This window comes from Epinephelus lanceolatus, chromosome 10 (genome assembly GCF_041903045.1).
Source record: "Epinephelus lanceolatus isolate andai-2023 chromosome 10, ASM4190304v1, whole genome shotgun sequence".
Lineage (NCBI taxonomy): Eukaryota > Metazoa > Chordata > Actinopteri > Perciformes > Serranidae > Epinephelus > Epinephelus lanceolatus.
Genome location: NC_135743.1, coordinates 2846361 through 2872966, shown reverse-complemented (window position 1 = coordinate 2872966; position 26606 = coordinate 2846361). Strand labels below are relative to the sequence as shown.

Sequence of the window (26606 nt, the reverse complement as noted above, 5' to 3'; positions counted from 1 at the left end):
AAAACCTGAGCTCCTGTTGTACAGTGTGTGTGTGTGTGTGTGTGTGTGTGTACAGTGTGTGTATTATCCTGCTGATCCACATTAAAGCAGCCCCCCCCCACCACTCTCTCTCTCTCTGGTTTTCATTAAGTGAGCAGATTAAGCGTTGAGCTGTCGGCAGGAGTCGAGGCGCCGTGCAGCTTTCTAATTAATATTTCAGACGACCTTTGACCTGCTGCGTGTTACATAACACCGTCCTCTTCATTGTTCAGTCACAGCAGCTTCATTAAGGTGGCACAGTGGCCTCAATCAAACACTCAGAAAATGATCCTTTAAATCAGATTTTATCAGATAAACTTAAATGATAAAGAGACGTCATTGTAAAGTAAAAACATTTCATGGTTTCAGCTTCACAAACATGTTTATGCTGTACTCTAATAATCCATGGTGCATACGATCTGCAGTCTGTGGTGTGAAATTAGTTAATTAATTTTTTCAAATAAATTTTCAGCAGTTTCAGGTTCCAATAATGTTTCATCAGTAAACTCACTGACAGGATATAATGTCAATTAGCAATCAATAACCAATAAACATCCAGCAACACACACAGTCTGAAACATTGTCATATTTATTTCCGATAATAAACAGACTGTGAATATGAGACAGTTAGTTTCCAGTTAATCTTGTCAGTCTACTAATTCTTTAAATAAGAATTATTCTTATTACAATAAACGTTAAAGCAACACACACTCAAACACGCTAACTGAGTCGTGTCTTTAACAGGTGAGTGAACACTGGTTAATTTAAACATTAACAGTCACCATCACCATCTTTTCCCTTTTTACCACCAACTTAAAGATACATTTCCTGTTTGTGTTCAGCACAGGTAAAGTAAGGTTAGCCTAGCTTAGCATAAAGACTAGAAACAGGGGAAACAGCTAGCCTTGCCATCGACAGTTTAATAACACACCTCCAAAGTTCACTGATCACAATATGTGCTGAAATTATTTCCTGGTGACAAAATACTGATTCATTTTCTTTAAAAAAAGGTTTATTGACCTAAAAATAGTCAAATTTTAATATATTAAACCTAAAAATTACACAATCAGCCCAGAAAACATCCTTAAAAACATGTCAGTGACATGAGAGAAACAAAGTGCAAATTATGGTCCAGTTATTAAATAATTATTAAGACAAAATCATCTGTTATTTGTTTCATATATTGTGATGCTTAAACATATTGACTTATATCTACGCTGCAAAATTATTTTAATATTTAAAAAGTATATAGAAAACCACAAAATATGTTCGAGTGTCTGATCCTGTGGTCATTATTTCTAACTTTTCTATTTCTTCTAAAACGTCTTGAAAACTATGTTGGAAATAATTAGTTAAGGCCTGCCTCTTCTCTTGTGGTGTTCCCCAGGGGTCAATTCTGGGTCCTCTTCTGTTTTCTGTTTATATGCTTCCTTTGGGTCAGATAATCTGTAGGTATAATATTAATGTCCACGGTTCTGCAGACAACACACAACTTTATGTTCCTTGAAAGTCTCTCTCGTGCAGATATATAAAGTGTTGGATGTAACAAACTTCCTCCAGCTCAATGAGTCCAAAACTGAGGTCCTTCTTTTGCCCCCCCAAACTGGACCTCTGACTTAACAAAGAACCTTGAGAACCTGTCCTCCAATGTAAAGCCTTATGCCAACAGTTTGGGTGTCATCTTTGACTCTGAGCTCTGTTTCAACATACAGATAACCAAATAAAATGCAATTTCCTTGAATTAGAAACATGCAACAGTAAAACATTTTTTATCCTATCCTTGAAAAAGTCGTCTCCCACCCTGCAACGCTACACTGGCTACATGTTAGGTATAGAAGTGATTTAAAACTTTTACTTTTAAAGCCCTACACTGCCTTACTCCTACATATATTGTAGATTTACTTGTGTCCTATGAGTCTAGCTGCTGCCTGAGCTCCTCAGGTACGACCCTCTTATCTGTCCGCGCCTCCTTACAAAGCAAACCAGGTGTTTTCTGTCAGAGCCCTGCAGCTGTGGAACTTTTTGGATGGTGTATACTATTTTATCCAGCCCATAGAGCACTTTATAACTGTGTTTTAAAGTTGCTGCACAAATAAAGTTTGTTATATTATCCTCAAAGAGAAATATTCCTCGTGAACAAACCTAAGATGCATCTAAAGTTCCAGCAGTGTTAAAGATCTAAAACATGTTTACAGACACAAAATACAGAAAACGCTGCCTCATTAAGCTGCTGATATGAAATTGAATCAAATAAAGACTGAAATAACTGACGGGCTGAGAACATCATTCATCAGTTGATAAAACTGTTACAGACTTAAAAATATTAAGAACTGTTTACAAAAACCTTCTGTTAAATAACTTTAAATACAGTTTAAAAAGTTCCTAAAACTGCAAACCTTAAAGATACACTACATGGCTTGGACACTGTGTAACATGTGAGTGGGACACTTTGTTCATTAATGTGCTGCTAACAGTCTGCAGCAGGAGCTCCCACTGAGACACTCAGTCCTCTGCTTCAGTACAGTTTGAGGTTCTTGTACTTGACTGTTTCTATTTCACACTACTTTGTGTTTCTACTGCAGAACATTTATCTGACAGCTTTAGTTACTCTGTAAATTCAGATGTTACAAACAAAACGTGAGATTAATTCAATAAAAAACACGATGCTTTGTCATAAAGTAAAAGTAAATAAAGTATTAAAATTAGATGTAACATTAAAATACTGTTTCCATATTAATGCATCAGTAATAATGATCCAGTGTTATGATATGTTAGATCTAATGCTGACACATCACTTCTATGTGTTTTGTGAGTACTTTTACTTCAGAGTACTTCCTCCATCACTGAGTATCAGTACAGTCCGACACTGAGTTTAACCCCACCCTCAGTCCTCTGTCTGGTTTTTATTCACTCTCAGAATAAGAACTGACTCAGGATCAGTCTGAGCCTCCCGTCCATCTGAACAGCTGCGGCGCCCTCTGGTGGTCCAGCACCACCACCATCATCATCATCATCATCGTCATCACTGCTCTCCTGCAGCTGGGCCGAGGTGGAGGTGTCAGAGCGGCAGATGGAGGCCTCTCTGCTGGACGGAGCTCAGCATCAGCACCTTCCTCAGGTGAGCCAGGACCAGGTGCTTCATGCTGCCTGACGGCTTGGAGCGAGCCAGAGCAATGGATTCTGGGAGGTCAGGTCTGTGAGGCAGAGAGGGGAGAGGAGGGGTGGGGGTGATGATGGAGTTAAAGCTGGTTCTTCTCTAGACAGGAAGTGAGAAGGTGTGGCTGAACTGTGATACTAATACTGTGACTATAACTACTGCTGCTGCTACTGTTACTACGACAACGACTATCACCACTGTTACTATGCTAATATGCTGCTACTGTTAATACTTCCTCTGTCCTCTGGTGCTGGAACTCTACTGCTACAACTAACAATGTTGTCAGCTCATATCAGACCGGACCAGTTTATGTTCTGATTCTAACTGGTTTATGTTACTGGTTCATGTATTTCACCTGGTGAGTCTGCAGTGGTGTTTGTTGTGGAGGCCGGGGCCCTGCAGTCTGATGGTGGGGGGGCGATGGGGGCCCCCCGGAGCCCTCAGGTTCCTGGACAGAGCCGACAGAGAGTCTCTGTAAACCAAACCACGACGAGACGTCACGATGGGACAATGATGACACGTCGCCAGCTGAAGCACAGAAGAAGAAATTAATTTGTTTATTAGTATTCAGATCCTTTACTACAGTAAAAATACTAATAACACACTGTGACAATACTTCTACTAAAATAATAAATCCTGCATTCAAAAATGTACTTCAATAAAAGTAGCGGTATGTAAGCATTATCAACAACATGTACGTAAAGTAAAAGTAACAGGTGAGTGAACACTGGTTGATTTAAACATTAACAGTCACCATCACCATCTTTTCCCTTTTTACCACCAACTTAAAGATACATTTCCTGTTTGTGTTCAGCACAGGTAAAGTAAGGTTAGCCTAGCTTAGCATAAAGACTAGAAACAGGGGAAACAGCTAGCCTGACCATCGACAGTTTATTAACACACCTCCAAAGTTCACTGATCACAATATGTGCTGAAATTATTTCCTGGTGACAAAATACTGATTCGTTTACTTTAAAAAAAGTTTATTGACCTAAAAATAGTCAAATTTTAATATATTAAACCTAAAAATTACACAATCAGCCCAGAAAACATCCTTAAAAACATGTCAGTGACATGAGAGAAACAAAGTGCAAATTATGGCCCAGTTATTAAATAATTATTAAGACAAAACCATCTGTTATTTGTTTCATATACTGTGACGCTTAAACATATTGACTCATATCTACACTGCAAAATTATTTTAATATTTAAAAAGTATATAGAAAACCACAAAATATGTTCAATCAGAGTGTCTGATCCTGTGCTTAATGTTGGTCATTATTTCTAACTTTTCTATTTCTTCTAAAACGTCTTGAAAACTATGTTGGAATTAAGGACAGTTTAGGCCCGCCCCCTCTCTTGTGGTGTTCCCCAGGGGTCAATTCTGGGTCCTCTTCTGTTTTTTTGTTTATATGCTTCCTCTGGAGCAGATCATCTGTAGGTATAATATTAATGTCCACGGTTCTGCAGACAACACACAACTTTATGTTGTCTCTTTTGGCCTTTATGTACAGTCTCTCTCGTGCAGATATTAAGTGTTAAGTAAAAGTATGTTTGTTGCAGTAACTGTTTTCTTATTCTATCTTTTTGGATGAATATTCCTGCTGCATTAATGTTGCATGGTGCTGCGGTCGATGTTTACGCTGATCAATAACTACAGTAGGAAACAACAGACAGGAAGTCACAGTCTGTAGATTAAGAGTAATGAAAATATAAAATACCAGCAGACTGATCCTTCATGAAGTTTATGTGTTGACAGTTTCCTGTCACTGATCTGAGAGCAGCTTCAGTCTTTTAGGACGTTGGATCTAAATCAAGCTCTGTGTCTGCAGGGCGGCTCCCGGGGGCCGCTGCAGCTGAGAGAGACCTACTTCTGCTTTAATTAGACCTCCTCTAACACACAGAAACACTCTGGTGTGAACCAGCTCACTCTCATCTGTGTAAAGCAAATCATGTTTTTTGTTGATTTGCATCCTTTAATTTGTTTTGGTAAATAAAAATAAACTGTATGAATGTGAAACAGCAGAAAATAAAAGTTAAAAATGTAACTATTCTGATAAAGACCTTAAATTATTTCTCTTTACACACTGCTGCACTTCTTTTAAAATGTTGTATCTGACTTGATCTTATGGTTTATGGTTTTATGATTTTGTGATTTGCTGACATTGTGCTGTTTTTTCTGTTTTCATCTAAATTTTTTATTTTAATTTGTATTTAAATGTCCTTTTGCTGTTTATGGAATTGCCCTGTTGGCCTGTTCATTTTCATTTTATTTATTTTATTATTTTATTTATATTTTCTGTCAGTTTATGTGATGCACGCAGCACGTAATTCCCTTATTGTAAAGCACTGCATGTCTATATAAAAACAAAAGGCTATATAAATAAAACTTATGATTATCAATATTATTATTATTATTTATGGTGAGTTTACATTTTATTTCACATGACCACTTGTTTATTATTTAATTATTTAAATTATTTATCTTTTTATATATATTTGTGTATATTGTATATTATTACTATGTGTTTTATTTCATTACTGTAAATTGTGAATCCTCAGTGTAAAATATAACTTTACAATAATGTTTGGTGATTCCACATGAAAATGTTTGAGTTACATTTCTAAATATCACTAAAAATATAAACAAAAAATATTTTTGTAAAACAAAGTTTTAACATGAAAATATTAGTAGGCCTATTTAAACATTATTATTATTATTATTATTATTTCTTATGTTTCCAGGCATTAAAGTGTAACTTACATTGGAGGTGGACAAAATTAAATAAATACCTCATAATAAAATACTATTTAAAAGCAACAATAAAACATTCCAGTGACTGAACATTATGAGCTTCATGCAGGTTTATTAATCAGCCATTAACAGATTGTGTGTTAAATTCTACAGAGGTTATTTTTGTGTCCATGCCTGAACTGTGACAAACAGACTAACAGGTTAAAACATTTTTTTCCTGACATATAAAATGATAAAACATCTCTGCTGTCTCACAGATCACCTCCTCTCTTCTTTGTCTCCAAGTCAGATTTATTTAAAGTGAAACTAACAAAGATCCTCATCATCATCACCATCATCATCATCATCATCTAATCACAGAACCAGACACATTAAAAAATGACTGAATATTAAAAATAACGTTTGATCTACTCACAGAGACGAATGTTGCCATGTTGCTGCTGTCGATGTCACTACAGAGAGATGAAGAGTGTGTCTGTGTCTTTGCTCTCATTGTGTGTGATGTCACCAGGAGGGCGGGGCTACATCCACACCATGATGTCATTGTGTAAGACTTCCTATAAAATCTAATCCAGAGCCAGATTAAAGATTAAAGGACACACACATGCACACACACACACACACACACACATTCAGTGTATATAGATAGATACATGCACGTGATCAGTATATTTAAAGACTATAATCAGAAAGACGTCTTTATTTCCTGAAAAACTGTCCACAGTTTTACAAAATGTTTTGACCAAAATTATCGTCACATTTCCTGAAATGAACAAAAATGTTTCTGGAAATGTTCAAATATATCTTTAGTTTATACAAATATAGACATACATATCACCCAACTTGTTTTGGGGGGGATTTCCATTTCCAGAGTTCTCCTGCTTGTCCTCACTCCCCAAAAATGTCCTACTGTATATGTCCTAACTTTACAAATTCTCCTCGTCTCCAAAAAATGTCCTCGCTTTCCTTAAAAGAAAATCACCCCACTTTCGCAAAAAACTTTCCAGATTTGTCCTGATTTTTCAGAAATGTCCCCACTTTCCTCAAAAATCCGCAAATGTCCTCACTTTCTTCAAACACGCACAATGTCCACACTGTCCTAAAAAAAAGACAACACTTTGAAAAAAACTTTTTCAGAATTGTCCAAATTTTACAAAATGACTTTGCCTCCCAAAAATGTCCTCACTTTCTGAAACCACCCAACATGTTTTCACTTTTTAAAAAATCTCCCTTATACCCCTACAATGACTTTATTTTGCAAAAAAGGGCCCCACTTTCCAAAAATGTCAAAAAGAATCCAAACTTTTCAAACGTGTCCCAATTTTATGAAATGTCTTTACCTTCCAAAACTGTTCTCACATTCCTGAAATGTGCAGAATGTCCTCACTTTTAAATGTATTACACTAATACACACAAATGTCATTGTTTTCCAAAAATGTGCTCCCAATTTTCAAAATGTCCTCAGTTTTTTTTTGTTTAAATTATATATAGATGTACCTATAGATATAGATTTAAAAAGTCATGACTTTAGGAATTGGGCACTCCCCTAAGTGCCTATTTTTGGAAAATGTCCTCACCAAAAATTATCTTCACTTTCCCTAAAAAAAAATTTAAAACAATTTTTTTAAAAAACATTTTGAAAATTGGTAGCACTTTTTGGGAAAATAAGGACATTTAGGATGTCCAAAAAGGATATCAGTTTCCAAGAAAGGTTGTTACGTTACCAAAATGTCCTCATTTTACAAAATGTCTTCACCTCCCAAAATTGTCCATACTGTTCTAAAAAGAAAATCACCCTACTTTCAAAAAAAGTGTTTCCAAAGTGTCTTCACCGTTAAAAAGATCTCCCTTATGCTCCTAAAAGGACTTTATTTTCCAAAAAAGGGTCCCACTTTCCAAAAATGTCCAAAAAGTTTCAAACTTTTTATAAGTGTCCCAATTTTATAAAATGTCTTCATTTTTGTTGCTTTTTGCTTTGTTTTGTTTTAAATACATTTTTTCTTTATATCTAATTTTTTGAAGCCCTAATTTTCCGGAAGTGTCCAATTTTGGAAAATGTCCTCACCTCCAAAAATCATCTTCACTTTCCCTAAAATGTCAAAAAATGATTCCAAGCGGTGGTTTCCAAGAAAGGTTGTTACGTTACCAAAATGTCCTCATTTTACAAAATGTCCCCACTAACATGGTCAAAAACTGCTGTAAAAATAACAACTAGAACAGCACACACACACACACACACACACACACACACACATTGTCCCACATTGAAAGTGTAGCTCTGTCAGTTAGATAACAGCTGACAGTTACACAACTACAACAACCAGAATTAACAAAAGGAGGTTTAATGTAGAGCGAGGATTACAGTGTGTGTGTGTGTGTGTGTGTGTGTGTGTGTGTGTGTGTGTGTGTGCTCAGCCAGAAGCCATACTTGTCTGTTTAGACCTTACAGTAATGAGGTTATTGACCACTGAGGGTTAAAGAGGGGAGCCATCGCCACCTTGTGGACAATCTGAGAACAACACACACCAGGTGATTCTGTCCAGGTGTTCTCGGGTGTCCACATACTTTTGGCCTCATTGTGTAAAAGCAGAAACACAATTCTTAGATTTCAGATAATTAAATCTTAATAATAAAAGTGATTTATTGTCAGGTTTTGTCCATGAAGACTGTCTGAGCAGCTCTGCTGTTAATGAACCTGTCTGTAGCGCCATCTTGTGTCCAAACACAGAACATGTCCCCAACAACAAACAAATTAAACAAGTTAAATATACATGTTTTTTATAATATTTAATACTACTTTTGATTCAGTAGTTTAATTGCTGAACATCTTAACTGGATCTAAAAAAATATGATTCTTTTATAACATTTAAATTAACTGTTCCTGTTGTGATTAATGTGAGTGAAACACATTATGAATGAAAGGAAGTGTCCTAACACACTCTGCGTCTATAAATAAATACAATGATAATAATAATAAAAACAGTGTTTCTCTTTTGTTGTTTTGTTTAAAACTGTTCACACATGTTGATATATTAATAATAATTGTGTGGATAAAAATAATGTGGATGTGATTATTTGATTATTGGATAAATATCACATTCACATAATAAAGTGGACGAGAAGTTCAAGCTTCTTGATTGTATTTTTGCTCGATTTCTTATGTTTTTAAATCTTAATAGACAAAAATAAAAACATCTGCTGATGTTAAAATATGATCTATTGAATTTTCATGTTTATATGTTTTAAAAAATGTACATTTATTTTGACAATCATATCTATTTATTACTTAATGTGAGTTAATTTCCTGTTTATCTCTGCAGTAGTTGGTGTCTTGTGCCTGATTGATTAACTTGTTGCTTCCTTTCCTTCCACACAGAGCTGTGTGTGTGTGTGTGTGTGTGTGTGTGTGTGTGTGTGTGTGTGTGTGTGTGTGTGTGCTGAAGCAGAACAAGATGAAGCTCAGGCTCATTTGACTTTCAAACTGACCCCAGATCAGATCAGGAAACTAAAAGACAACCAACAGCAGTTTGGCTGACCCAACAATGATCAGAGCAGTAAAGCTCCAGTGTCACATTCAGGAGGACATATTGGCAGATATATAATATAATATAATATAATATAATAAGTATGTTTTCTACAGAGTATAATCACCTGAAGGTAAGACTCATTGTCATGTTTCTACAGTAGCCCAGAACAGACAAACCAAACATTGGCTCTAGATAGAGACATTAAGTTTCAGGGTTGGCCACCGTTGTTCGAAGCCACTGTGTGACGAGAGCGTCAGAAAAACACTGATTTTTAAATATCAAACTGCTTCATTCAGTGTTTTTATTGGTTTAAATCATCACGTCTGTTTGTTTCAGGGAGGAAGTGATAATTCAGCTCACTGTAAAAACCTCCTGAACGTCAGGGGCAGGTTGCATAAAACACCTTAAGTTAAGATTTTCCTTAAAGCTCTACTTAAGGTTTCCTCAAAATACTAAAATCGGTTGCACAAAACACCCTTAAGTCTTCTCCTTAAGATTTCCTCAAAATGTTCTCTTAAAGGGATAGTGCACCCAAAAATGAAAATTCAGCCATTATCTACTCACCCATATGCCGAGGGAGACTCAGGTGAAGTTTTAGAGTCCTCACATCACTTGCGGAGATCCAAGAGGAGAGGAGGTAGCAACACAACTCCACCTAATGGAGGCTGACGGCGCCCCAGATTCAAACGTCCAAAAACACATAATTGAAACCACAAAATATCTCCATACTGCTCGTCCGTAGTGATCCAAGTGTCCTGAAGCCCCGACATAAAAAGTTGTTTGGAAAAACCTCATTTGAACTCTGTTTTTAGCCTCATTGTAGCCTGTAGCTCTGACTGCCTCTCTGTGCACTGCGCTCACGTGTGCGCGAAAGACCAGCGAAACCACGTGAAAGCGCTTGCACGAGACTGTGAGACATGTGGATCACTACGGACAAGCAGTATGGAGATATTTTGTGGTCAACTCTGTGAGACGATAACAGGTGTCATGAGCGTGAGTCTAAGCAAACAAACAAAGAGTCTCCATGGAAACTTTTACCGCTGTAAAAATCTAAGGAAACCTCTTAAGGGACTCTGTGCAACTGTATAAGTCCCTCAGCTAAGGAGAATTAAGCCTTAAGTGTCATACTTAAGAAGAAAACTTAAGGTGTTTTGTGGAAACGGTCCCTGGATCATAAGTTATCAGAGAAAAAAGGTGAGTGCACATCAGTGAGTGCTGAGCTAGCAGCCCATCTTTGATATGCCCAACAGTGTCAGAGAAACACTGACTTGTTATGTGAATCTTCTTTATTCAGTGTTTTTACCAGTTTAAATCAGCTGGTCTGTTTGTTTCAAAGAGGAAGATACTTCAGCTCCTGAACAATGAACACTGAAGGAATTCTGACCAGGAGAAGCTTCAGCTGGTTGCAATCTGCAGTCCTCACCACTAGACTCCATTAAATCCCCATAAATCTGACAAACTGAACCTTCAACCTTCAATAAAACTCACTACTCCTGATAGTTACTGCTTCTCCTCCTTCTCCTCGTCCTCCTCCACACCAACACTGATGTGCATCTTATGCAAACATCTTCCAAATCACCCCGTGTTTGACTGACAAACGTGTGTTTCCATATGTGAAGCAGAGGAAGGAGGACGTGATTCAGGAAACTCTCTGAAGGTGAAGACTGACGACTGACGAGCAGGTGAGACTTTAACATTTCACCTCACAGATAGAAAATGATTCTGTTTGACTGAGATAAAAATTGACCTCTGCACTTCAGAGTGACATTATAATCTAAAATGAGCCCAAATGATTCAGACAAATCCTCTGCAATGAAAGAACTTTCAGAATTTAGTACGATTCCCTTCTTCGAGTTTATTAGTTAGACTTTAAAATGACAGTCAAATCTCAGTCACCCCAAATTTGTTCATTCTGTCTGAGAGCTGAACTGGTTGTGTGATTATAGACATTAGAGAATCTGACCTCAGTTTTCATGTACTGCTGCCACTTCTATTGATTTCCCTTTAAGGCGACAGATAATGTCCAGAGCTCGTAGACAAACTTGATCTTCAGCTTTCTGAAAGAGGCCGTTAGTGAAACGGGAACAGAATTCAAAATAAGCTGTGAAACATCTGAGTCTGTAAGAATTTGTCTGCAGGTTCTGGATCCAACTTTCATGAGACTCGTCAGTGGTGATCCTGCCATCATGCGTCCTGCGCTCCTTGTCCTCCTGCTGGCTGCAGCAAACACAGGTAAAACACAGGAGCTAAGCACATTTACTCAAGTACTGTACTTAACTACAAAGTTAAAGCACTTGTATTTTAAGTCTCCAAAAGTACGTTTGTTACATCAAACTACCCGAAAGTTGAAAATCAACCAGCAGCTATTTTGATGGTTGACGTAATTTTTCATGTAACTTATTATCTCTCACAGCGGTATGGACACCGAGGATGGCAGTCTTCCCAATAATATTTTAAATGCTGATATCTTGACATCACGTGTTAATTCTTTTCTTATGTTGAGAGAAAGTGCAAGAAAAAATTATTTTGTGTGTTGTGAGAATGAGCCGTAAAACTTCAATCAGTAGCCCGGGCTATTATTGGCTTCAATCACTGAACTTATTGAGCCTTTGACTTCTTTAACACAAAACTACTGTTGCCCATTAAAGATGGAAAATACAATCAAATTGTTTGTTTGAACCAGTCTGAATATTACTTGTTTAAAAATTAGGCTTCAGATATTCATCAACAGTCATCAACTCATGCATTGAGTAACATTACAAGTTAACGTTCCACCTTAAAAGTTGCCGGCAGTCGGCCCAGTGAATGAAGTTATTTTTTTCTCTTTCATTTTATAGTTGTAGTTTACTGATGTATGAACAGAGGTTACATAAAACCAGAGTGAGCGTCCTCTACTGACCAATCAGACTGCAGGGTTTCTAGCTCCACCTTTTAGTACCAGATCTGTGTGCTAGGTACCCCAACAGAGGGGGGACCAAACATGGGGACGCTAAGGAACGCTTCTGTTGGGACCATCCACAACTTTCACTGTGGGAACAGAAAAACAATGAGTACTGAACTGAACTGAACTGAACTGAACTGAACTGAACTGCTCGGTGGAAACAGGACTTAACTGAGACCTTTATTTGTCCAAATAGGTAATAAGTAGTAGAAGAGATTGGGAGTTTAATTGGGACTAGGTTTTAAAATATAATTTTATGGGTATTTATTTTAGCTTCACACAGACCGTAATGTTTTCTCCCACTGTACCCTCATTTAACCACCAGTAGGAACCAGTAATTATTTACCTGGTTTCAAACAACAAAACTACCCTGTAAATCACAAGTTCTTTTATAAACCATACGGCACTCTTCCCTTATGGGGTGCCGTTTGTAAAGTGTCTCACGCTGAAAGTAACATCAACATTTTGCCACATTTAGCTTCAAACAATGTTTAAAAGGTGTTGTGAATTTTTTAACGTCACCTTTTACCACATTTACAGCAATATTTGTTAACTTAGAAATATATTAAATAGTTAAATCTAAATATTAAATATAAATATTAAATCTAAATCTAAATCTAAATGTTAAATCTAAATCTAAATGTTAAATGTTAAATCTAAATCTAAATGTTAAATCTAAATATTAAATATAAATATAAAAGTTAAATATAAATATAAATATTAAATCTAAATCTAAATGTTAAATGTTAAATCTAAATGCTAAATCTAAATGTTAAATGTTAAATCTAAATGCTAAATCTAAATCTAAATCTAAATGTTAAATGTTAAATCTAAATGTTCTGGGTGAAACTAAATATTTAGTACCAAAGTACCAAAATAAAAGCTCGAGATGGTCAGACTGTGTTTATAGAATCAAATAACGAATTAAAACCAACTTATTGGGGGAAATGGACACTTGAACATACATTAGCGTGATAATAACTACCTGAAATAACAAGAAACGTGTTTGGAGAAATTTTATTTGACTTGTACTTTGAGTAGACTTTTTTAAACATTGTTTGAAGCTAAATGTGGCAAAATGTTGATGTTATTTTCGGCGTGAGACACTTTACAAATGGCACCCCATATTCCCTCCCAATGGCTCCAGCTGAAATTACATCGAGGTGTACAGACATAACATGGGATAAAAATATTGCTTTGTGGGGTTTTACTTTCTGAAAAAATACAACTGAAGGTTTAAGTTTTTTTGCTTCAGCATATATTTTCTTTCTTTCTTTCTCAGAGTCCACAGTCACTCCGCCTGAAGACAACACTGGTCTAAAATTCATTATTGCTTTTCCGGAGAACATCGCCTATTATTATCCTATTCTACCCGAAAACAAGGTCCAAATCACCGCCATGCATGATCAAACCAAGGTCACCATCACAGCGCACCCCGACCATAGTACAGTAATGACACTGGGCGCAGGAGCGACTCTGGATATCCCAATTGATAACAGAAAGGAGATGTGGAGGTCAGAAACAGTCTACGACAGGTCAGTCCAAATTACCAGCACAAAGAACATCACGGTCCTTGCCATCAGCCAAAAAAGCAACAGCATGCAGACTGCTCTGGTTATTCCTACTGACAGACTGGGCACAAAGTACCTCATCCCGCTGGTACCAGTGATCCAAGGAACCACTGCCCCTGCGAACATTGTCACGACAGACGTGACTGAAAGAGGCCCTTTCAGACTCATTATAATTAATGCAGACGAAGAAAACACTGTAACTGTTGAAGGTGCAGACACCCAAGTGGTTTCACTTCAGCCCCACCAGATAAGTCAAATGTGGTTAAAAGAAAATAGGACGTTGCGAACTGTGACAGCCACTCAGCCCGTGGCGGTCCTCTTTGGTCACGCTTGCGCCATCCGGCACAACTGCACCTGCGGGCAGCTGTACACCTCGCTGCAGCCAGCCACAGAAAAGAAGCTGAAATTCTACATTCCTCCTGTTCTGGCCAAGGATGCTGAAGACGAACCTCTTGTACTTCTGACAGAGAAGGATTCCTCCAAAGTGAAGGCCTTCAACCCAGACTCGCCGCTGGTCGAGGCAGCTGGCACAGCCATCTTCTACCGTCCGGGTTTACTCCTCACCCTCATCCCAGAGACAGACTTTGCCGCCTGCTATGTCATCAGCTCCATCCCTGATACGGAGAGTTTCGCTGTGATCGTGGTCCACAAGGATTTCATTGATGGGGTTCATGTTAATAGTGCTCTTTTGGAGGATGCAGACTGGCAGGAGCTGAAAGGGACGGACTACGTCTCGGCACTTACTGGAGTGGCGTCAGGCAAAAGCGTCATCTGGCATTCTTCTTCCAAGATGGCTGTCTACTTTGTGGGCAATAAGGAAGGTACTTTGTTTGGGAACCCGGCGCCCATCATCAGTACGTCCCCAGGTATGGAATTGCACTTTAAACACGAGCCACACAGTCACAGTCCGACCTCCACCTTCACTTGAAGATGGATGTCGGAAGGAAACTTTGACGACTTTCATGTCTATTGATCAGCGACAGAGGGTCACACATTAAGTGAGCCCCTTTTACACTGCCTGTTCAAGGTGGGAATGTTGTGCTGTTATTATGCTGTTCTTTTTAAAAGGTACGATTGTGGAATGAGGGAACAGAGTTGTCTCACTTTGAAACTGGCAGTGGAGGCAGTAACAGCGCCAACTTGACATCTGTGTAAAAAGGACAGCCAGCAGGACTGGACAATGGAAGGGGTGGATAGGATGTTTTGACGACATGTTATGTGCACAACCAACCCCTGGGAGATTTCAAAAACAGCTAGTGGCAGTTAGCAGCTCACTCAAAGAAAAACTGCAGCAAAATGTCCACAAATTGGGAAAACAATGAAGTCTGGGAGCTCCTTACTCTCCAAGCAGGGGACGAGATCAGCTGCCGTATAACAGGGACAGTAAATGATCGTTATTGCTGACGATTTCATTATATGTCACACTAGAGGGAGATGCTGTTGTGTCAGCCCCGTCACACCTCTGAGGCTCTGATCACACAGAAACTGTTTCAGCAGCTGGAGGCGCCTTTTTGGAACAGTTTTAAATGAGAATTAAGCTTTATGCTGTTTTTGCTTTGCTACGCACCTCGTGTTCCTGCTCTCTAGGCGCCTGGTGTTTTAGCCAGAGAAAATATGCCTATAAACGTCCATGATGGAGGAGAAGCTCCTGGACCAACTGGTGGTACTCCCCATGATCCAGCCCCTTTTTTAGGGTCTCATGTACCCACACAGATCTCTGTTTATCTGCTGACAGCCTCTCACCCTCAACCAGAGCTACAGACAGCACCCTCTGCCTCAACATGGCAGCAGCTACACACTGATTACTGCAGGATACATACAATAAATAAATAAATAAACAGTAGATTACACAACAAGGTAAAGGTAACGAAATGATGGGGTGGTTGCCTGGCAACACTAAAAAGGTGCAGAAGGCTTTTTTTTTTTTTTTTTTTTTTTTTTTTTTTTAACCAATTTCTTTTTTCAATTAAAAAAAAAGGCAGTGCACTTTTGCAACCTGGGAAGCACTTTCTGTGTAATCGGAGCCTCCTGCCTCTGGGACCATGATCCCCGGACTGTGATGGTTCGGCACAAGTACAGAACTGTTACAGCTCTGTTGCTAAGCTATTGCAAGCAGGCCTCCACAGAACGACGCACAAAAGAAACCACCGACTGATTTTTGTAAATGAGTAACATGTAAACATGTTAATGTTCTGATTAAAGGTGACGTCTAATTTCTGTCTCTGTCATGTTTCATCTGAACGCCCCAACAGATTTCAGGGGTTGCATCTTGTCTCCTGGGGTCTTGAAAATCGGAGAAGTGGCAAACGGCTGGCGAGAATCTCTGAAGTACTGCAGAGACAACGGACTGGAACTGGTCAGCTTCCCTGAGGCCCAACTCCAGAGACAACTGTACGAAAAAATCCTGCAGGCCAAGAATAGCAGCATGCAGGTGGTGTGGATCGGCCTGCGTCGGAGCTCCCAGTCTGGGGAATGGTACTGGTTGAACAAGGCTGCGGTCAGTGACACCAACTGGGGGGAGGGGGAGCCCGGCACGGTGCATGATGGTCAGTGTGCTATCATGAGTCTGGAAAAAGGCCACGACTTTGGCTGGAGTGACGAGGACTGCTGCAAGGCCGCCCATCCTGTCTGCTACAAAGAACCCGTCCTCTTCCCCATCGATGGTTCAACAATTTGACGACGGCTACCAAGACGGAAAACACGGATAAAACTCATTGAAAAACAGGCACCCATGACCATTCTGTAGCAGCCATGTCCTAATATAATTAATATTATCAGAATCATAAAAGTTATTCCAGTAATGTTACAGTTTAGATTAAATCTGTGTTGATAGTTGAAAGATTTCCACAGACAAAGGAAAAGGTTTTTCAGAAATGTTCATGAACCTGAGTGTCACACCTTCAGCTAGTTTTGTCAGTCATGTAGTTTGATGAGGTTTGTCTGTGTCCTGAAAAATACAACACCAGGTTTAAGCTCCCGACTTTCCCACTAAACACAAAATTACAAAAAAATATCAAAGTACAGCCAACACGGAATATATACAATGTAGATTTTCAAAAAAGTTAAGCAGAATTTCTTAAATGCAAACTGTAAAGTCTGGAGCCTGACTGATACAGAACATTTGCTTTTCAGGCAGAATGCTCTGGATACCGTCGGATTGACCAAATAGTTTTTTCAGTCACAGGAAACAGCTGGGCTAAAGCTAACTGTGGCTATCTCAGCTTATATTTAATGGTACAGTTTTTGTCTTTGTTTTGCTGTTTTACGACACATTACAAATTAATATGGTGTAATAATATTTCATATGGTAAAATAAATGTCAGATTGTGGTTTGATTGAATATTTACTTATTGAGCTGCTTTTTAGCTCTGTATGTATCAGATAATTAATAACTGACTGAGTTTGTGATCTGATTGGTTAAAGGACATAATCTGCTTCATTTTTGTGTTTTAATAAACTTAATTTAATCTCTAACAGTTTTATTAAATCTAATATAATGTATGAAACTGGACTGCCGTTGGTTTTTATTTCACACATGCTCAGCAGATATTTAAATATGACATGTGTCAGTGTAAAGATGATGTTGATAATTTAAAAAACCAAATGTGAAACAACCTATTTCAACTTTTTGAGCTGCTCCGTTCTGCTTTTGTTAAACATACAGATGATTTCAGTGTTTCACGGTAGAAACCACATCAACCAAACTGCTGTTTGACAAATATCACATCTTTATCATATGTAGTCACATCCTGTCCTGACACATTAAGTCATGTTCGGTTGTTTCACATATTGCCCCCAAAATTTCCTATCTTATTTTGGTCACTTAACTCTTGTCTCATTTCAGATCCACTTCCTGTCAAGTTTTCCGCCCTCATGTGTTGCACCTGTGTCTCTCGTCTTCCCTCTCCTAGTGCATCTAGTCTTTGTCTTCCCTTGCTTCTGTGCCAGATCTTGCTATCAGGCACAAACTAATGATGGACCCACAAAGCAGACACACACAGGATAATGTTCAGGGGTTTTAATCGAGCACAGGCCGGTAAACAGACAGTCAGTCAAACAGGCAAATATCCAGATCAACAGGCAGATGTGGGGAGCAAAAGTCTAAACACACACACACTAGGAATACTGAGCTAAAAATGCTGGAACTCACAATAAGGAGAAGAAGATCTGGCACAGAAGGAAGGGACACGTGGTGCTTCTCAAAGAAAAGGGAGGATCGTTAAATTTCAAGGAGGCTACGTCATCGAATCCTTCAGAACGATCCTTCAGATTCTACTGAGGACTGAGTTCTTCCTTTAGGGAATTTTCAAGGATGCATGTGGGTATGTGCACAATTTTCCAGAATTGAAGGTGGGGCCAGTGACACACACCTGGACACTTGCTAGCCTATTCCCATGTGTGTTCACTGAATGGTAGGAAGGAGTCCTACCTAGCCTCTGTAGGACCTGACTTGGAAGGACCCGTCCTACTGAGGAACCATCCTTGAATTTGAGAATCACTGATGGACTGACTTATGGTGCGTTTGTGAATTCAGTCTGACGCTCGACGCTAAAATGAGAGAGCTGTTAGATAAAGGGAGCGTCCCATGTCTACATGACTTAACGAACAGTTAATTTAATCACACATTCACTCTGCTCAGCGCTCTGCTGCTCTGTCACTCCAGTGCGATGCTCTGGATAATGATATATTAACAATATATTGCAACAGTGTTCCAAATTTACATCCTGTTTGTGCCAGAGTGCTCTTTGAGTATTTCTAACTCTAGCTCTTACTTATCGGTTGTATTCCAACAACATCAGCTAAGCCTCGTTTCCATCGAGCAGTTCAGTTTGTTTCTGTCTCCACAGTAAAAGTTGTGGATGGTCCCAACAGAAGCGTTCCTTAGCGTCCCCATGTTTGGTCCCCCCTCTGTTGGGGTACCTAGCACACAGATCTGGTACTAAAAGGTGCAGCTAGAAACCCTGCAGTCTGATTGGTCAGTAGAGGACGCTCACTCTGGTTTTATGTAACCTCTGTTCATACATCAGTAAACTACAACTATAAAATGAAAGAGAAAAAAATAGCTTCATTCACTGGGCTGACTGCCGGCAACTTTTAAGGTGGAACGTTAACTTGTAATGTTACTCAATGCATGAGTTGATGACGTGAATCCATCAGCACACCTTAAATTTCACTGTGACAACTTTGACCATCACTTTAGTTTTTATATGACACACACTTTTAGTAATGACTTTAAAAATATAGATTAATTTGGAGCGGATTATGTGAAGGTCATATATTCTAATCCTCACTTCCTGTGGGCTACAGCAACACTAAACCCCTGAGCTTGCCTGAGAAGGACTAAATGCACAAAGCTGCTATTTTTAAATATCCCATGGAGAGAGACTCTCACTGCAGCCTGTTGTATTTTGTTGTGAAAATGTGGGCGTGCAGCCTCGTTCTGTGGACGATAAACCAGGTGCAGACTTCCATCTGTGTCACCGCTGATGAGGAAATACAGCGAGTGCTGGACGGAGCAGTGAGTGACAACAACCCCGCCCACATTTAAGAGCACTGTCTGAACAGACCGAGGGTCTAGGTACCATGTCTGAAGGCTTACTGCTGGTTCCACAGGTGCTGGACTGAAAGGGTTTGGAGGAGACGGGGCTTAACACTTTAATTTACAGAATCATTTCTAATCATGTTGAGGTTGTTGAATTAAATGACATAAGAAACAAAATGTCTAATAAGAAATTGATAGAGAACAAATATTTGCTCATTTTAAATTGAGCATTTATTTCAAGGACATTAATTCAGTACATTATACAGATCTGTCCAGGAAACTGTTCAACCTGCTGCAAAGGCCTCCACTTATGGCTGTCCACATGACGGGTTATAGCTTTTGCAAACACATTAATAAACAGTGATTGACAGTTTATAAATATCTATTAAATGCTTATAAATGCCAAGTAAGGGGCGTCAGTGTTACATAAAGTATATACATTAGTTTATTTCAGTGCAGGTTATTTCCACCAGCAGCTGACTCCCTGCAGAGCTCCTCCCTGCACCATCCAGACCCCCATCCCCACCAGCAGGAGGACCTTGGCCCCGAGAGACACCGACAGGAGGAGCAGTAGAGGAGGCGAGGCCCCGCTCATGTACAGCGGGGGCTGGGGGGGCAGGACATACAGGGTGGCCTGCTCTTTGCCCAGCGGGTTGGAGGCACTGCAGGTGTACTGCTGGCCTGGCTCCACGTCTCTCAGCTGGCTGACAGTGTGGTAGAGAGCAGCGGAGCCCTGAGCCAGCGGACCGACCGCAACACCCTCCAGCAGGTCGTCGGGGCCGAGCCACTGGACGTCCGGCAGCGGGGAGCCCTGGACCCGACACAGGGCTCTGTACCCAGACTGCTCACTGCCCTCCACCGACAGCGCCAGGATCTTTGGAGGAGCTGCAGACAGACGGGAGGACGAATACATCTGCATTTAGACTTTGTAACATCAGACAGAGTTTTAATCCCCAACATGCACATGATGTCTCAGTGTTAACGTAGCTTTAGGTCTGCATGAACGTACCCTCCACTCTCAGCCTGGTCCCCATCTTGTCCTCAAAGCTGATGTGTTCTCGTCCCTGAACCTCCACCCGGCAGTAGTAGCGTCCGCTGTCCTGCAGGTTGGCGCTGTTGATCCGCAGTGACAGGTCGTGTTCCCTTGGGTTGCCCTCCAGTCTGTAGCGCTGGTCCTGCTGGGGCCCCGGGTCGCAGGTGGGGGCCCCGAGCCGGCTGGTGCAGCGGTACAAGACAGTGGCGCTCTGACCGTGGCCCAGACGCCACAGCACCTGCAGGGAGGAATGCTGGGAGTGCTGAGGGTGGCTAAACGTGCAGGGCAGCACCACCGGGTAGCCCTCCATGGCTCGGACCTCCGACTGCACGTTCATGGACCAGCCGTCATCTCCGCTGAGGGCCACTGGGGAGGGGGAAGAATATCTATGGTTTAATGTCACAACTCAACAAGAAAAATAACTTGAGAGCCTGCGTATGATGCCTCCCCACACATATGAATGCATCAGCTCAGTCGCTATAGAAAATGTTTCTGCGAACCTCTATCATATCAGCGTTTCTGAAGTGATGCAGTGATGCCTGCCAGGCTACAAACAGTTTATATTTAGTCATTGCTGCATCTTCTGGCAGATTGTTAGCCATCAGACTTGGGTGTTTTTTAACAACCTGTCAGTGTGTTTTCACCAGAGGAAACGCATTTGGTTTTTTTCCTGAGACATCACTGCATTAGCACCCTGGTCTCACTCTAAAGTCCTCAGAAACCAGCGCTTAGCTTCAGCGTCAGACACTGACGAAAAAAGCTGTCCTTTCACATCGGCATGATACATAGCTGGTTGCTGTTAATGTTTAACAGCGCCGGTGCATCGGGGGAAATGTGGCAGGACAACAACCACAGTTAAAGGGATAGTGCACCCAAAAATGAAAATTCAGCCATTATCTACTCACCCATATGCCAAGAGAGGCTCAGGTGAAGTTTTAGAGTCCTCACAACACTTCCAGAGATCCAAGGGGAGAGGAGGTAGCAACACAACTCCACCTAATGGAGGCTGACGGCTATGGGGTGCCGTTTGTAAAGTGTCTCATGCTGAAAATAACATCAACATTTTGCCACATTTAGCTTCAAACAATGTTCAGAAAAGTGTTGTGAATTTTTTAACGTCACCTTTTACCACATTTACAGCAATATTTGTTAACTTAGCAATATATTAAATAGTTAAATCTAAATATTAAATGTGGCACCTAAATGTTAAATTTTAAATCTAAATGATAAATCTAAATATTGAATCTAAATCTAAATCTAAATATTAAATGTGGCACCTAAATGTTAAATTATAAATCTAAATGTTAAATCTAAATCTAAATGTTAAATCTAAATGATAAATCTAAATCTAAATCTAAATATTAAATCTAAATGTTAAATCTAAATATTGAATCTAAATCTAAATCTAAATGTTAAATCTAAATCTAAATCTAAATATTAAATGTGGCACCTAAATGTTAAATTTTAAATCTAAATGTTAAATCTAAATCTAAATCTAAATATTAAATGTGGCACCTAAATGTTAAATTTTAAATCTAAATGTTAAATCTAAATCTAAATCTAAATATTAAATCTAAATGTTAAATCTAATTATTGAATCTAAATGTTAAATCTAAATCTAAATATTAAATGTGGCACCTAAATGTTAAATTTTAAATCTAAATGTTAAATCTAAATGATAAATCTAAATCTAAATCTAAATATTAAATCTAAATGTTAAATCTAAATCTAAATCTAAATATTAAATCTAAATGTTAAATCTAAATATTGAATCTAAATCTAAATCTAAATGACTGTGTTTATAGAATCAAATAATGAATTAAAATAATCTACGATAACCATGTTATTATTTACAAAACATGCACACAGAAATAGTAATGTTTGGTCAGTCATTGTGTTTATAGACTTTACAAACACCAGATTAGTCTAAACGGTGATATAGTGACGTGATAAATGTGAGATATGTATATATATATGTAGCTAAACTCCGCAGTGTGAATTTGCATATTAGTTAAATATTTAGTTTCACCCAGAACATTTAGATTTAACATTTAACATTTAGATTTAACATTTAACATTTAGATTTAATATTTAGATTTAACATTTAAATTTAGATTTAATATTTAGATTTAACATTTAGATTTAGATTTAGCATTTAGATTTAACATTTAAATTTAGATTTAATATTCAGATTTAACATTTACATTTAGATTTAGCATTTAGATTTAATATTTAGATTTAACATTTACATTTAGATTTAACATTTAAATTTAGATTTAATATTTAGATTTAACATTTAGATTCAGCATTTAGATTTAGATTTAGATTTAATATTTAGATTTAACATTTAAATTTAGATTTAAATTTAATATTTAGATTTAACATTTAAATTTAGATTTAGATTTAGATTTAGATTTAGATTTAGATTTAATATTTAACATTTAGGTGCCATATTTAATATTTAGATTTAACTATTTAATATATTTCTAAGTTAACAAATATTGCTGTAAATGTGGTAAAAGGTGACGTTAAAAAATTCACAATACTTTTTTAAACATTGTTTGAAGCTAAATGTGGCAAAATGTTGATGTTATTTTCAGCGTGAGACACTTTACAAACGGCACCCCATAGACAGCGCCCCAGATTCAAACGTCCAAAAACACATAATTGAAACCACAAAATATCTCCATACTGCTCGTCCAGGCTACAATGAGGCTAAAAACAGAGTTCAAGTGACGTTTTTCCAAACAACTTTTTATGTCGGGGCTTCAGGACACTTGGATCACTACGGACGAGCAGTATGGAGATATTTTGTGGTTTCAATTATGTGTTTTTGGACGTTTGAATCTGGGGCGCCGTCAGCCTCCATTAGGTGGAGTTGTGTTGCTACCTCCTCTCCCCTTGGATCTCTGCAAGTGATGTGAGGACTCTAAAACTTCACCTGAGCCTCCCTAGGCATATGGGTGAGTAGATAATGGCTGAATTTACATTTTTGGGTGCACTATGCCTTTAAGTCAGCGGAGTCTGAGTACGGCGGGTGGGAGTTTGTGGTGGATTGGTTCAACAACCACAGACTTCCACCCAAGAGGCCAGTGTTCACTTCCTGTAAGATTGTAAAGCCAAACTCTGCTCTTCTGTTCTTTTTTACGAAACCCAACCACGTGTTTTTGTTGTAGAGGGAAAGAAAATGTCAAACTGCAGTGTTGTACTGAGGTAGTGTGTTTATTTTGACATAAATCAGACAATGCATGTAACAGGCTGAAGTTGACACGGTGTCCCAGAACGTCAACAACCAACACACCCAGGGTACCTTGGACGTCATATGTGGACGTGGACGAGGTCACAGTGAGGATGAGCTGGATATTACAGGTGTCTTAATCAGTGTCCCTCCCTCTGTGGGGACATGCTGACCCACAGTACATCTGTGAAATGACCCCATGGAACTTTACCGCAGTGGTCGAGTGTTGAGGCTGCTCTCTCACACCACCAGTGAACTCATGACTCATCTGACTTTGTCTCATTTTTCCACAGTTTAAACACATCTGAGCTCTGTCTCCATCTCATCACACAGTTTGTCCGTATGGAAGCAACTTGTTACAGTTCTATTAATTAACACACACACTGTGTACACACACACACACACACACACACACTGTATATATACACATATAAACATATATATATATATATATATATATATTCATGTGTTTAAATACTCAAACTGAACGTTTCCTCTCTGCTTCAACAGGTCCAGAGGTTTAGTCACCATCAGTGAGAGGAGGCACTGCTAATGTAAACTGATCATTTGAATACAATAATCTGAAGTCAGTGATAAAACAACACTTTGATTACACAGCCTATGTTATAAATTATTTAACAATATATTTCACACCCTTTGATATAAGTTCAGAGAGTTTACTTTCTACGTCAGAGATATATTTGAGATGTTACATAATTAAAACAAGAACAACCGAACCTTAAAGATAAAACATGTTCCTGTGTGTGTGTGTGTGTGTGTGTGTGTGTGTGTGTGTCAGCTCACCTCCTATAACAGCTAACAGCAGGCTCAAAGTGCTGCAGATCCACCAGGCGTCCATGATGAGACTGCTGAAGAAACCACTGAGCGAGGTGTTAATGTGTGTGTGTGTGTGTGTGTGTGTGTGTGTGTGTGTCATCCATATGACTCAGTACCTCCGGACACACTGTGTGTTTTTTTCCCCATTCTTGTTTCTACTTCCTTCATGTCTATTTTTTTGTCATTAGAGAATCAGTTTGTCTGCGTCCAGTAAAAACTGATGAACAGAGAATGAACCCAGAGTCCACCTGAGACCTGTGGTGTTAGTTTGTACATTTTAAGAGGTTTTACTTCAAGAACAAAATATATTTTTAACTGAGGTGAAAATTTTGAGGTAGCTGTAAAACTGTTTGGTCTTTATGGAATTGTTTCTCGGCTCAAAATGAAAGACAGAAAAAACTATGGTGCACAAGGACCTGTGCTCACAGCCCAGCACCGTGCAGCTCCATCATTCACCAGAGAACACCAGGACTGGCAGGTCCACCATCGGCACCCTGTTCTCTTCACAGATGAGAGCAGGTTCACACTGAGCACATGTGACAGGCGTGAAAGAGTCTGGAGACGCCGTGGTGAACGTTATGCTGCCTGTGACATCATCCAGCATGACACAGACATCCATGTCAGAGCCAACAGTACCCTGACTGCTGTTAGGTACCAGGATGAAATCCCCAGAGCAACTGTCAGACCTCGTGCTGGTGCAGAGGGCCCTGGGTTCCTCCTGGTGCAGTGGGCCCTGGGTTCCTCCTGGTGCAGTGGGCCCTGGGTTCCTCCTGGTGCAGAGGGCCCTGGGTTCCTCCTGGTGCAGAGGGCCCTGGGTTCCTCCTGGTGCAGTGGGCCCTGGGTTCCTCCTGGTGCAGAGGGCCCTGGGTTCCTCCTGGTGCAGAGGGCCCTGGGTTCCTCCTGGTGCAGTGGGCCCTGGGTTCCTCCTGGTGCAGTGGGCCCTGGGTTCCTCCTGGTGCAGTGGGCCCTGGGTTCCTCCTGGTGCAGAGGGCCCTGGGTTCCTCCTGGTGCAGTGGGCCCTGGGTTCCTCCTGGTGCAGAGGGCCCTGGGTTCCTCCTGGTGCAGAGGGCCCTGGGTTCCTCCTGGTGCAGAGGGCCCTGGGTTCCTCCTGGTGCAGTGGGCCCTGGGTTCCTCCTGGTGCAGAGGGCCCTGGGTTCCTCCTGGTGCAGTGGGCCCTGGGTTCCTCCTGGTGCAGAGGGCCCTGGGTTCCTCCTGGTGCAGAGGGCCCTGGGTTCCTCCTGGTGCAGTGGGCCCTGGGTTCCTCCTGGTGCAGAGGGCCCTGGGTTCCTCCTGGTGCAGTGGGCCCTGGGTTCCTCCTGGTGCAGTGGGCCCTGGGTTCCTCCTGGTGCAGTGGGCCCTGGGTTCCTCCTGGTGCAGAGGGCCCTGGGTTCCTCCTGGTGCAGAGGGCCCTGGGTTCCTCCTGGTGCAGTGGGCCCTGGGTTCCTCCTGGTGCAGAGGGCCCTGGGTTCCTCCTGGTGCAGAGGGCCCTGGGTTCCTCCTGGTGCAGAGGGCCCTGGGTTCCTCCTGGTGCAGTGGGCCCTGGGTTCCTCCTGGTGCAGTGGGCCCTGGGTTCCTCCTGGTGCAGTGGGCCCTGGGTTCCTCCTGGTGCAGAGGGCCCTGGGTTCCTCCTGGTGCAGAGGGCCCTGGGTTCCTCCTGGTGCAGTGGGCCCTGGGTTCCTCCTGGTGCAGTGGGCCCTGGGTTCCTCCTGGTGCAGAGGGCCCTGGGTTCCTCCTGGTGCAGTGGGCCCTGGGTTCCTCCTGGTGCAGAGGGCCCTGGGTTCCTCCTGGTGCAGAGGGCCCTGGGTTCCTCCTGGTGCAGAGGGCCCTGGGTTCCTCCTGGTGCAGAGGGCCCTGGGTTCCTCCTGGTGCAGTGGGCCCTGGGTTCCTCCTGGTGCAGTGGGCCCTGGGTTCCTCCTGGTGCAGAGGGCCCTGGGTTCCTCCTGGTGCAGTGGGCCCTGGGTTCCTCCTGGTGCAGAGGGCCCTGGGT

At 40.4% G+C, this 26606-nt stretch overlaps 3 protein-coding genes across 3 annotated transcripts; 1 reads left to right on the top strand and 2 right to left on the bottom strand.

Moving 5' to 3' along the window:
- Positions 1-589: 589 nt before the first annotated feature.
- On the bottom strand, positions 590-6406 carry LOC144464447 (uncharacterized). Its single transcript, XM_078171277.1, has 3 exons — positions 6346-6406; positions 3531-3703; positions 590-3212 (listed from the first exon to the last, which is right to left on the bottom strand). Exons 1-3 carry the CDS (start codon positions 6361-6363, stop codon positions 3077-3079), a joined length of 327 nt encoding a protein of 108 aa, XP_078027403.1. The 5' UTR covers positions 6364-6406; the 3' UTR covers positions 590-3076.
- Positions 6407-11072: 4666 nt separating this feature from the next.
- LOC117266326 (IgGFc-binding protein-like) lies at positions 11073-17386 on the top strand. The gene is made up of 4 exons (XM_033641464.2): positions 11073-11139; positions 11596-11689; positions 13681-14835; positions 16222-17386. The coding sequence occupies exons 2-4, from the start codon at positions 11614-11616 to the stop codon at positions 16644-16646; spliced, it is 1656 nt and encodes a 551-aa protein (XP_033497355.1). The 5' UTR covers positions 11073-11139; positions 11596-11613; the 3' UTR covers positions 16647-17386.
- Positions 17387-19732: 2346 nt separating this feature from the next.
- On the bottom strand, positions 19733-24667 carry LOC117266045 (sialic acid-binding Ig-like lectin 15). Its single transcript, XM_078171187.1, has 3 exons — positions 24587-24667; positions 20521-20910; positions 19733-20396 (listed from the first exon to the last, which is right to left on the bottom strand). Exons 1-3 carry the CDS (start codon positions 24639-24641, stop codon positions 19972-19974), a joined length of 870 nt encoding a protein of 289 aa, XP_078027313.1. The 5' UTR covers positions 24642-24667; the 3' UTR covers positions 19733-19971.
- Positions 24668-26606: the final 1939 nt, after the last annotated feature.

Excerpts from the sequence above, each read along its gene's own strand:
- LOC117266045 (XM_078171187.1), bottom strand. The coding sequence starts at position 24,641 with ATGGACGCCTGGTGGATCTGCAGCACTTTGAGCCTGCTGTTAGCTGTT. Across the intron at positions 20,911-24,586 it reads GCTGTTAGCTGTTATAGGAG|TGGCCCTCAGCGGAGATGAC; the intron begins GTGAGCTGACAC and ends CCCCCTCCCCAG. Across the intron at positions 20,397-20,520 it reads GACCAGGCTGAGAGTGGAGG|CTCCTCCAAAGATCCTGGCG; the intron begins GTACGTTCATGC and ends GTCTGTCTGCAG.
- LOC117266326 (XM_033641464.2), top strand. The coding sequence starts at position 11,614 with ATGAGACTCGTCAGTGGTGATCCTGCCATCATGCGTCCTGCGCTCCTT. Across the intron at positions 11,690-13,680 it reads GCTGGCTGCAGCAAACACAG|AGTCCACAGTCACTCCGCCT; the intron begins GTAAAACACAGG and ends TTTCTTTCTCAG. Across the intron at positions 14,836-16,221 it reads CATCATCAGTACGTCCCCAG|ATTTCAGGGGTTGCATCTTG; the intron begins GTATGGAATTGC and ends ACGCCCCAACAG.
- LOC144464447 (XM_078171277.1), bottom strand. Across the intron at positions 3,213-3,530 it reads CACCACTGCAGACTCACCAG|ACCTGACCTCCCAGAATCCA; the intron begins GTGAAATACATG and ends TCTGCCTCACAG.